General features: G+C 41.4%; 1 protein-coding gene across 1 annotated transcript in view; it reads right to left on the reverse strand.

The window, feature by feature from the left end:
* Nucleotides 1-13,429, reverse strand: part of LOC133128076 (neurexin-3a-like) — a 396,336-nt gene that overhangs the window by 99,398 nt on the left and 283,509 nt on the right. Inside the window, exon 18 of the mRNA XM_061241322.1 lies at nucleotides 2,647-2,828. Coding sequence (XP_061097306.1) covers nucleotides 2,647-2,828 — 182 coding nt within the window. The remainder of the gene's footprint in view (nucleotides 1-2,646; nucleotides 2,829-13,429) is intronic.

Consider the following 13,429-nt stretch of genomic DNA (forward strand, 5'->3'; position numbering starts at 1 on the left):
ATACTCCGCACATACATAGCCTACCCAATTACATTAGCATTTAGACATTTAGCAGACATTTCATCCTGTGCGACTTACATAAGTGCAGATGGAAAGGTTCAGGCAATAAAGAGCTGATGGCAAGTAATTAGGAAAACAACTGATAGCAGCCATTAATACTTAGCTTACTCGGAAGGAGTAAATGCGTGAAACTACAACATAAAGTTAAGCGCCGTAGTAGGTGCACGAGGGGGATACACTATGAGGTGTTTCCAGCAGCAAATGGATTTGAGGAAATAGTTTTAGATCTAGCATATGGCTAGCAAAGCAAGGGAAACTCAAGCGCTTGACCATGACACAATTTCAACAGGTTACAGTTATTGTTTAAATTCAAACCCAACGTGCTATAGAACAGCAAGAGGAAGCGTCCCAACAAAAGTTTGGGAATCAGTACAATTAAATGAGTTCTTTTTGCTTTTTATTTCAGGCATTTGGATTTGAGACCAAAAGCTGAATATGGGACAAAAGTACAGACAAGTACTCTTGTCTGTACAAGAGTTTTATTTCATGGCATGTACATGCATACTGTATATGTTTAACCATTTTACATCTACACTCACCAAGCACTTTATTAGGGACATCTTTACTTTATTACACCTACTTTTTTCAGAGCAGTTGGTTTATTGCTAGCTGTTGGAATGTGAAGAGAATTTCACCAAATATTACCAATAGAAATGACCTACCCCGACTTTAAGACCACAATACATGAATAATTTGCAGATGAATCAGGGACAGTGTGCATTACTGGACCTCTCACAGAGAGGAGGAGCCGCACTTGGCAGACTTCATCCCCATATAAGGCCTTCCCACTTCTCCATATTCCACGTCTCTGGCTCAAAATTGTGCAATATGGGGGTGCCGCTCCCATGGTTTCAAAAACACTTTTCGCCGGCCCATGGACGTCACATCCACTTCATGTCCAGATAGGGGCTTCCCATTTCCTTACAGCTTGCACTCCAAATAATACAAAATGGCAGCCCCCAGAAAATGAGTCCCGCGGTTTTAAAACAGGTTTCACGAGCCCATGGATACTCAGCGGGTGACGTCACTGGCACTTGATTCATATTTTTTCTACAGTCTATCGTTTGACCGTGGCCAGAAAAACTGCGGGGCAGATGGAGCCTCAGGAAGAGGCCACAGGGAAACGCTCTGAGTACCGCACAACCCCACCCCCCTGGTCCACCCTCTGTCCGTCCCGTTGGACTGCTTATGAAAGGACAGGGTCAATAATTCATGAGCCAATCCAGTGCGGCAGGCTTTCGTGTGCCCGGTAAATGGAACGGGAGGCGCCTCTAAATCCCCTTTGGCACGAGAGTGGAACGGTTTTCTCATTTATGTGTAAATGTCAGAACACACAGCTGGCACTGTCGAATGCCACCTTTGACATGTCTAGCGCAGGCTGTGCCGAACACAGATCAGTGTGAAAGCCATGGAAATGCCTCTACACTGATGCCAAAAAAGTATTACTCAAATGACTATACAAACACACACCCACCACAAAAACACACACATGCGCACTTCTACGACTCTCCTTGGACTTGCAAAAGATTCAGATTCACATATTCATTATTAATAAGCACAGATGTCAGAAGGAGACAGACGGTTTGTGTGTCTGAGCGTAGAGGTTGGCCCAGAGCGCACACTAAGACGTGTTTTCTTTCCTTGAAAGCACAAGATATACCAAAATATTTCAGTGCTGTTGAAACACCTTGGCTGCAATTCTATAAGAACAGACTTTTTTTTGCTTGCTGCTGTGAAAACCTGCTTTTTTTTTTTCTTCTTTCAGTGGTTGTATCTTTCATTGATATGAATGGCTTGTCCTATTCACTGGGATGAGGTGATCCACGTGCTATAAGCAGCAGGGAGTCTACACAGAATCTGTGTGGGTTTGAATCAGAAAAACAAGCCCTTAGGCCTGAGGTCTGTGAATACTGCACTGTGAGATGGTGAGATTCAGTGAATGGTGCTGTTGCATACTGTACTGCAGTACACTAACTGTGTGAGTGGTTCTATATTATACCATAGAGTGACACACCGTAACACAGTGAGTGATTATACAGTGAGACACTGAGATTATGTGAGTGGTTCTATAATATAGTGCTTCTATAGTATACCATACTCTGAGACACTGATACTTGGTGAGTGGTTATATAGTTCACCATACAATACACTCTCAGAAAAAAGGGTCTCCATAATAGAACCCTTGTTAGTTCTTTATGGAACCCTCTATCATAGGTGTGAAGTGTAAAAGCACCCAGATCAAGAACATTTTTCATTGAATGAGATAGGGTTATTCTATGGAATCACAGGGTTCTTTTTGGAACCATTTTGGATGAGCGTACACACCATACTGTAAATGACTGAGACCCAGTCAGTGGTTCTATAGTTCCCCAAACAGTACACCATACTTTTAGTGACTGAGATGCAGTCAGTGGTTCTATAGTTCACCATACATACACCATACTGTGAGTGACTGAGACCCAGTCAGTGGGTCCATAGTTCACCATACAGTATACCATCTGCGAGACCATGAGTGAGTTGTACCGTGAGACACTGCACAGGAGGTGAGTAGAGGTTGCAGGTGGAGGCAGGGTCAGAGCTACTCACGATGTGGAGCATGATGTAATCTCCCAAACCCGGGGCGCTGTCGATCCTGACCAGGATGCCGTCCTTGATGGTGGAACTGAAGCCCACGGCCAGGCGGTCCGTTCGAGTGCTGGGCCTCTCATTGTTGGGCCAGATGTAAGTGATGAGACCTCCTCCTTTGCCGAAGATGAACGTTGTCCCCGCTGCACAGACACAACAGCAGGCAAAGGATGAGACTCCATGGCACAACATTTGTGACAGCAGTACATGATGGTTAAGGCCAGTTTATAGTCTAGAGATAGAGTGTTGCTGCCACCAATGACATGCAATGGATGTCGCTGGTAGCACCGACATTGGGTCTATACTCTGGGCGACTAAAGTGTTTATACTTTTTGCTCAGGACAACGAGTGTAGTCCACATCGGACGACAATAGAATGCTCATGAACGTGCTTTGATTTCAGTTGAGCAACACTCTGGCCAAACTGGCCTTTAGAGTTAAAAAGGTGAAAAGGTTATTTACTTCATTTGTTTGCAGACTGTTGTTACTCTGAATTCAAAAGTAAGAAAAACTTTGAATACTCGGATAATTACATCACGATGAACAGGATGTGCTACAAACTCCCTGAGCAAGTACCTGATGTTCCGTGCACATACAGAACGATAACAGCACTGCACACTCATGCAGTGAAGTGACACATGAAACGGATGACATCATTCGGAACGCAGCTAAGCATCGTGAGAATGTGCTTTGTCTCATTGACTTTGCTCATTATGCAAATACTTAAAGCCCTTCGCACAGATGGACTGACAGAGTGAACAGTCATTTTGGTAACCTTTTCTGAGCAGTAACCTTTTACAAGCAGTGCAACATAATGCACATCTTTAGTACATCTAAGTACATCTTTCAGCCTAAAAACAGCTAAATAAACCATTGGACTTGACTGACTAGCTCGCACAAAGTGGATGGATAACGAGTTCTTGTACAGAGCCAAGAAATATCACTCATCAGGAATACTTTAACACTTAAACTGAACTAATTCTACTTGAAGGGTAGCCATTCAGCAATGGTACACTGATACAGCAAAACCCAACTTCCTGCTTTCAACCACAAACATATGCAGTATATAACATTAGACGCATAAATGTATGTGCAGTTGTGAGAGTCACTCTTTTGGGGGGAATGTAATGTAGTTTGGGACACGGTCCAAAACTATAAGTATCATTTTTAAAACCTTAAGCGAGAGTCCTGAAAAAGAAGTATGTCCATATGTCCTGTCTCTCAACTAATTCTACCTTGTAATCAGGGAGAGGTTATTTCATGATACAAAAATCCCAAACTCACAAAAATGTTGACTTATTTAGCCCAGCGGTTATAATGATTGAGCCACTTTAAGCCTCCTCACACCAACTCTCTGCTTGAACTGTGTGCTAGCCCTACTTTTGAGTTTATCTTTTCGAAAAAGCTGAGGAGCCAGGGAGCTCATTGCTCTGCAGGTGATACGGCACCGTGGAAGAAAGACTGTGACCTACACAAGTTTAAATATAGCTCTTTCCAGGGAATAACAATAAAACCAGCCAAAGAGGATAAGTTTTACAATCCTCATGTATTATACATGAAGCTCCCGGCCTAAAGTACAAAGCCGAAAAAAAAAAAATCGAAGAACTGTCTTCGAGTCTAATTTGACAAATATAGAGGCAGGAAGGTGAGACAGAAGGATATAGTGGACTGACTGAATACTTTCCCACCAATGGAGGCACAAAGAGAATAACCGATTAATGCTAATTTGATTATACTTTGTTGCCTTTTGTTATTTCATTCATTAATTGAGAACAAGAGGGGCCATAGCTTATAGCTAAAGACAGATTATAGCTAATCTGGCTTCTGGTGAAATCATAATTTTTGTTGCACTGAAAATGTAAACTGTGCGGAAAAGAAATGTTAAGATTTGCGTGTGTCCAGTTCACAAACAAAGCTTTTAATAACATTCTATTGGTTGAAGGTGAGGATCAAACTGTATTGGCTTTTTTTTCAGCTCAATGAACTAGATAAGTCCCGTAGCTGCATCGTGTCAGTTTGTGCACTTGGGTGCATTACCCCCTCTTTGCACACACGTACATACAGTGGTATGTACAGTATATACACATATTTCCTTTCATTGCTCTTACATTAAACATTCAGCCAAAATGAGAAGGGACTTACCATTATGCATGGTACAGTAATAACAAAGCAAATAAGAAAGAAGAAATTATCAGGCAAAACACACCCTACATCTCCATTTTCTGATACTTCACACAACAAGGCTCTTTGACAAAGCCATACGATTAAGAAAAGGAAATGGCCTCCATGGTGACAGTGATGTGGTTAGCTCTAATTAATTATACTGCAAAGCTCAACGCGACCCCTCTAATGGATTTCTTAACCCTGGCAGGCTTTCATACAGATACAATTAACTAAGAGACTTCATTAAAAGAAAACATACAAAATATAGAGAAAAGATTATGCCATATTCCAAGAGCTCTTTGAAAGCTTATTTAAGCAGATTGTCTTAAGTGATTTGTGTTTCAATGGTCGTCTGGCCTAAAGAATTCTATTAAGTAAAAACAGGTGGTTCATTATTTTAAGTGTTTAAAAGGTGGTCAGGCGTCTGCTTGTTTCTTATGATGTTTCAAAATGTACATGTGTAAGAGTCATAATTCTTGAACTACTTCAGGTATGCTGGATCGTCTTATTACTACTGATCATGATCAGGTGTTTGCCAAGAAAGTATTTGTGGTTAGTAACAAGTCAATGGTAAAAGATAAAAATGTAATTATTTTACTATGATATGGATTTTGAACACACACAAAAACAATGTTGTTCATTGGGACGCATTGGGTTTATGAGAGTTTGACTCATTTTATATCCAACACCCAAAGGAATAAAAACACATTCTATGCATATTCGTGTATTACTATCGTTATAGAGCCCTAGATGCAATACTATAAACAAATAGCAAGATAAATACAATAAAATAAATCAAAGAATGTATACTTTTCCCATCTCTGAATAATGTAATCATGGCATGACTAATTATGATACTGGAAAGCTATATTCAGAATGCACTGTATAATGTATAATATATGATGTATAATGTAATGGAGCCATGCATGCATTTTTTAAAAGACATCTAAAATTCACTTGCATATATTCCAATTATATCAGCATAGCATAATGTACAATGTACATTCGACTTCACCTAAACTATAAATGACTTTGAGATCGTGTTGCTTTTCCTTAGAAAAATTGTTTTAAAAAAAAGGTATTTCACATGTTTTACTATATATAGTATGCATACATTTGATACATCACACGTAAGAACATAATACGGATCAATTATGCATATTCTGTAAACACACATTCTAATTTCTAATATACATGCAAGATTGCACATTTGCAAGTCCCCAGGATGTTCCAGGAGAGAGATTTTTAGACAACAGCCAGGATATTGAGAGGTTGTAAAAAATGTCAGCTCCTTTCCATTCGCCGTAATGAATGTGGATTTTACAGCACAGTCCAGTGGAGGTCCGCTGAGGTACACAGGCCTCTTCAAACCTCCTTAATTATATAATCGGAGCTAGTGATTGGATAGAATCCTTTGGCACCTGTTACACCAGGTGCTGAGCAGCTGCTGTTAAAAAAGAAAATCTACAGCCCACAGACCTTTGGGATCAGGAGTGGCCAAATTACAATTTTAAAAGGCAAGACAACCCATATTGAAAAAAAAGCCAGTCTGGAGGCCAAGTATCTTATAAACACACAAAGGGTGGACCCTCACTCACTGTGGCCGGAACAGCAAATGAACGTCAATGTGACAAATCAAGTCAATAATACGTGACTGGAGAACACTGCAGTTATGAGCTGGTCATTAAACCACCTTCATTACCTATGTAACCCTCCTCCATTTTGTACACTCGTTTTCTTCCAAACATGAAATGACTTTGAATCTGACAATTCTGAAACCTCGACTGATTAGGATCAGATGGGATTAAAGTTTAAAATGAAACAATTTGAAACAGTCTGTTCTGCACAGCCTGGTAACCAGACCTAGGTCAAATACGTACTGAAATTGTTTTGGATTCAAACACTTTCCTACACTTTTACTGAGCTTGTCTGGTGTATTGGAACATATGAAATACTCTCAAAAAGTGCAAACCCCTCCTTCTGGTCCTCTTGCTTGGCTCCAGGGAATTGCAACAGAGAAGTATTTAAATACAAAACAATCACATATTTTACTTAATTTGTTCTGCCCAGGCAATAGACTGCACTGACAATGGTTCACAATCTTTAGCTATGATTCAATCTATTTCCTTTACTTTCACCAACACCAAAAAAATGTTAAGTTTGAAACAGAATGCACTCTTATTATAGCCCTCTCAGAAAAAAATAGAGACATGTAGTTCTAAAGAATTCCATAGCAACATTTACTGAAAAACCTGCAGCCAACTTGTTTAGTTAAGAGGAAGCTAAATGATTTGAACATTTCTGCTTATTGCCTTCATCAATAAAAATGCTGTTTGAAAATAATTCTTGACTTTAATCACGGGTCATAATTAGATACAAATTTTGATTGAATTTGAGGCCTTAGACTGCACGGCCATGGAAACTGTATCTAGGCAGTGATTGATTGCACTTCAGGTTGGGCTGGGACTTGCTGGAATGCCATTTCATCCTTCATAACAATGGCTCCTGTGCTAGACACCAGAGCCCCGTTCCTACCAAACTCCACAAATTGAGAGGCCGGAGCGAAGCACAGGCTACAGCAGGTGGGCTGGTGGCGGGGGACTAATAACGGGTGTTCCGTGATGAAAGAGAGAGCACGGTGGCAGTTTTGGTGGACGGCCCTGCTGAAAAAAGCTAGGTTTTGAAACAGCTGGTAGCTGGTTGACCAGTTCAGTTAAGCTCTCAGCTTGATACAGTTTGACCATCTCAAGCTAGGTTTTGAAACCTAGTAGCCAGTTGGTAGCCAGTTGCTCAGCTATCAGCTCATGGTTGACCAGCTCATATCCAGCGAGACCAGCTTTCTTACCAGCTTGACCATGCTGGTTGAGCAGCTCATACCCAGCTTATAAGCAGCTTGACCAGCTCCATTCTCAAGCCATTTTCACTTGTCTATACATTTGTTGGAGAAATGTGTTACCCCCCATAGCCAACAACGTTATTTTTAATTTTAGGGTTATGTCAGGAGTGTTATCACAGTAACCTGCTACAAGCCTTCGCCGCACTTCACCGCACCAGCAAACCAGCCAAGCTAACCATGCTACACTGGCATAGCTGGATTTCACAGCAGGGGCCACTTGACTTTTACTAGCTGGGGTATGAAGCCGGTCTTCCGCAATCATGTGCAAGCTTGAGGCTGCTTCATCAAGGAGGAGAGGAAAAGGCAGTGGGGGGTAGAAACAAGGGGCTGGGTTTACCATCGCCCATTCTGGTTCCAACCTACTTCCTGAATAGTTGTGTCACACCAAAGCCTGTGTGAGCACACACACCCTGTCTGAGGCAACTTGGACAGTGGCGCCCGCAGGATTCTCTACGTGTATTCCATAGATAACGTGAAATTGTTTGTAACAGTACAGAGTTTGCAATTAAACCAAGACGCCTGGATCGTTTTCGCTTCAGTTTCACTTTTGTTCAGTTGCATTTTTGTGTGTTTTCCAGTCCAACTCTTGTATTTATTTAAGAAATTTAAGAAAAGAGAAAAACCCTTGAGGCTTCCGAGTTTATGCTCAGTGCGTACTCGTCATACGGTTGTGCACCTGGTGAGAGAGTCCTACGGGTGCCACTGTCTACTGAGGTAAGTGAGAAAGCTGTGGGTGGAGGTGTCTGCGTTGAGTCGGGTAATGGCCTTGAGAGCTATTCTCCTCTGCGTGACTGTCAGGCGGGAGCGCTTTCTTCTCCATTCTCTTCTGACAGCTTGAAACGGCCTTGCTTTGAGGATACAGACACTGGGACAGGGTAGTGACAGGCCCTGGGCCATCCCTGCTCTTGATCACCAATTACTGGTCTTGGACTGTGTCACACATTGTGTGTGATATATGTGTGTGTGTTTGTGTTCATCTGAGAGAGAGAAAGGTGTGTGTGCATTTGTGTGTAGGTGCATTTGTGCATGTGTGTATTAGTGATAGAGATGTGTGCATGTGTGTCTGTGTGTGTATGGCTGTATGTATTGGTTGAATGTAATTCTACAACAGATATTCTGTATGACGTGTGCAAGAGCATGTTTGGGTATACTATGTGTTTGTATATGTGTAAGATATTCTCTTTGTGTTTATATGTTTTAGGTAGACCTGTACACCAGCTGTGGCGGCACGGATGGTGCAGTGGGTAGCACTGCCGCCTCACAGCAAGGAGGTCCTGGGTTTGAATCCCCCGCCTCTCTGTGCGGAGTTTGCATGTTCTCCCCGTGTCTGCGTGGGTTTCCTCCGGGTACTCCGGTTTCCTCCCACAGTCCAAAGACATGCAGGTTAGGCTGATTGGAGAGTCTAAATTGCCCGTAGGTATAAGTGTGTGAGTGAATGGTGTGTGTGCCCTGCGACGGACTGGCGACCTGGGTTCAGATAATGGATGGATGGATGGATGTACACCTGCTTGTCAGCAACTAAATGCATAGAAGCATGCAGACGTCCTCAAGAGGTTGAGCTGTTTTTCAGACCAAAAAACAGAATAGAGAAGAAATGTGATCTAAGTGATTTTGCAGTGTTGACTGTATGTGTGTGTTTTGTGCATGCGTTTGTGTGTGTATCTGTAGATAGATGTATGTATTGGTTGAATTACAGTTTATATACAGTATGTCTGTGCGTAGATTATTGAAAGATATTCTCTTTGTGTGTATGCGCGGGTGAGAGGAGATATTTGGGGGGAGGGTGCTGTCATCCTCTCTCTTTCACTTTCTCTCTCTCATCCTCTCTCTTTCACACTTTCTCTGTGCTATTTTGTTTGTTGGAGTGCTTTCACAGACCCGGTAGCATGCATTCCAATTTTCTTTTCTTATTTTATGTCTTTCTGGGGTAGTAAAAAAAATGTTTCGATTTCGACTAATAATACACAGAAATGGCAATGTAATTGAGAACCACATATACAGAAATAGCACTGCAGTGTGTGGTTTAACTGTGTGCTACACTGCGATATTCAACATGCTAATGTGTGGAAACTCTTAATTGAGCACAATCATCTCCCTGTGTCTACCAATCAAGCATAATTCAGAGACAGAATACGGTAAACATGTATCTTCACAGGTTATTCACTCAGTCAGTTGTAGACCATTCAGACTTGACATACAGAATGCAAAATCCATTATAACTATATTGGGTTCAATGAAATTTATTTTATTTTAAATGACACACACACACACACACACAGACACACATGCATGCCCATACACACACAGACACAAGTAGACACACACACAAAAACAAACAAATATAAGCGCTCATTTATTCATTTGCTGCCGATTGCAGATTTTTGGCTGCTAAAAATGATCAAAGTCTGGGAAAGCCATCCAGACATTCTGGCAGGTAAGCAACTGAGTAAATAAATAAATAAATAAATATAGTCAAGGGCCTTGATAATGCTTCCTATTAGTTAAAATATGCAGATAAGCATTTCACCTATTTTGTCTGAAAAGCACAGCAACTTATAATTGTATCAGCTCGTCACCCCAAATCACCTTCTAGCAGCAGAATGGTAGGCTCTGTAGGCACCAAAAAACGATTTCTATCAGATGAAAAGCACAGCGAATCCGCCTGCAGGAGGCAGTTACTCAGCTAATGCAAATCTCAAGATGCGCCAAAACTTACGAGACGCGTGAATTCAAATCGGCAGCTGCCTAAATCCTGGCAAGAACTTAGCCTTAATACGTTGGTGGTCGGCTCTGATGTTATTTTTTCCTGACATAAACAGACTGTTTACTGTATTTAATTAATTTGACTAGACCTAAAGATGAACTTTATATAATCAGAAAAGTGTTGCTTTATTTTCTTGTTGTTAAAAACATTATTCTTCCCCACAGGCGAAAGCAAATTAATGCATTATAGTTCCATATAAAGTAGGCCCACTTTTGGTGTTGTGAATACATAGCAGAATTGTGTTTGTTAATCTAAGATGCCACTTTATTAGGTAGACCTGTTAATGACCTATATAACTATATCATCTGCCAATCATGTGGCAGCAGCTCAATGCATGAAAGCATGCAGTCATGGTCAAGAGGTTCAGTTGTTGTTCAGACCAATCATCATGTGAAATTATTCTTTGTGCCAGATAGGGTAGCTTGAGTATATCAGAAACTGTTCATTTCCACATACAAAAGTCTCTAGAGTTTACAAAGAATGGTGCAGGGAAAAAAATCCAGTGAGTGGCAGTTCTGTGGGCAGAAACACCTTGTTAATGAGAGAGGTCAGAGGAGAATGGCCAGACTAGTTCAAGCTGACAGGAAGGTGTGACTCAAATAACCACACATTACAGCAGTGGTATGGAGTGCATCTCTGAACACACAACATGTTGAACCTTTAAGTGGATGGGCTACAGCAGAAGAAGACCAGTAAGTCTAAAAAATCAAATAAATTCCTAAAAAAAAGTGGTCACTGTGTGTATCAGAAAACTAATGATGAAAGATCATGACAGCTCATTTTATGATCATGACAAATAATTTTAGAAAGTAATAATGCATACTTATTTGTTTTCAAATAGTTTCCAATTCAATAGTTCAATAAGAGATATGGCTGGAACTGAAATAACTTTCTCTTCCTGTATTTTTGAGCTTTCAGGCGACAACTTACAATGGCATTTAACATGAATGCAAAAACAGAGTGCTTCAGTAAATATGTCATCATTAAAGTCTCATCTGTGTTTAGGGGAGTGAAGACACTAGAAAGTGGAATTCCAGCATTCCTGCCCCCCCCCCCCCCCCCCCCCCCGTGGTGCAAGGTGAATCTGAATCTCTGCCAAGAAAACATGAACAACTTTGACGTTGAAAATAAATACTTGTGTACAAATCTGCAAAGTCTGAATATGGCCCAATATGTCTCACAATACAAGCTGTGCTCCCTCAATCGTACACATACAGTGCCCTCCAAAAGTATGGCAATGGTAGAGTGAAATAAAAACAGCTTTTTCAGTGAAATTGTACACCATATACCCATGCCATGAAAAACAATCTGACTGTAATTGTATCGCATTCGTCTTTTGCTCTCAAATCCAATCCAAATTCTGTATGTCACAAAAATAACACACTTCTACCATTACCATACTTTTGAAGTGGACTGTAGTGTACCTCAGCAGTATACATACCTATATTGTGACCTTATTTCCCCAGCTGGACCATCCTGCCCTCATTCTGAATGACACATCTTAAATACATTTCTAGATATATAGCAATTCAATTTTTACAGATTTACAATTACAGCTATTAGCAATTACATCATTAACCGCATACTGCAGTGAGTGCATAAAGCACTTATGACCACATTACACTCCGTGATGTTGTGGACACGCCAGGAGAAGCGGCCATCTTATCAGCTTTGCCATGACTGACATATCTGCCTTTTTCAAGCTCCACACCGCACTGTGGACAGTGCAAAGCTTGCGTACAGAGGCTCTGCACTCCCACCACCCTCCAGTGAGCGGTGGGAAGTCTGGGAGGCTCCCGCATCATTAAAGGAGGGGTCATGCCTGGCTCTCTGCCTTGTTATGCTGCTGCAGAGATGTGGCTGCTTTCAGCGGCGGGCTGAGAACTTTCTAGACCAAACACTCCTCGTCCCTCGGAAGCCCAAGGGATGCTTCGAGCGTTTGAACCCCCGTGTCTGATGGGGACCAGGGGGCAAAGTTTCGATAACATAACCAAAGGGAAACATTTTAAAACTGGGAGCTTCCTAAAGATAACTGAAACATAGAAATTGTAAGCATGTTCACTGCTGAAACTGATAGAAATATGCTAATTAAAACATGATACACATGAAATTACTGTTGCATAGTGGAATACAGCCTTCGGCTCCAGACAGCGCAAGACAATAAAACTGCCTCCGCTATATTTGCTCGGTTGAAAACACACATTTTTTATCTGCAAGGTCTTAACGTCTTGCTCGTACGCCATGGCGTACCACCCGTCAGTCATCGTCAGAAATATGAGAAACACACATGATGAATTGCGGAAAATGGAAGCTTCATTTATAATTCAACATTCCCCAGGAGAAGAGCGGCCTGTTTTGCATTTTAGCGCTTCGGTTTCTCCCGTGCTATATTCGGCTGGGGAAACACGGCCAGGAAAGAGAGCGGTTAGATTAGAGTGCGTGATCGCAAAGTGACGAGCTCATCGTCTCCCAATGACAGGAAATGGGGAGTGTGGTTTTTTTACGCATCTTCAGATCAGCGTCAAGCGCAAGCCAGCTGTATTCATTTTACTGGAACCGTTCCGTCTGAAAGAGGATTCAGAGTTATGTCCATTATGGATATGACTAAAAGTATTATGCACAAAGGATAAGATTGACAGTCATTGTAATTTGTATTCATATTTGATCACCCTGCTCCAAGGTCAGTTGCCTTAGGTAAATGCTTTAGTGATATTCCACAGCAGGAGATGCTCACTTTAACATTAGTCTGGGTTTTTCGGGGGTTCTGTCTGTTCATTCTGACATGCTGCATTAGGCTTAAGGAAATGCAGGAACAACAGTTTGATTGACATTTACATCACTTTATGCGACAATCCTAGTGTACCCAGATGTCTTCAGATAAAAATGATTTGTTCTGGGCATGATACAATTGGCTAGGGTTGC

The sequence above is a fragment of the Conger conger genome, chromosome 5 (genome assembly GCF_963514075.1).
Source record: "Conger conger chromosome 5, fConCon1.1, whole genome shotgun sequence".
Classification (NCBI taxonomy): domain Eukaryota; kingdom Metazoa; phylum Chordata; class Actinopteri; order Anguilliformes; family Congridae; genus Conger; species Conger conger.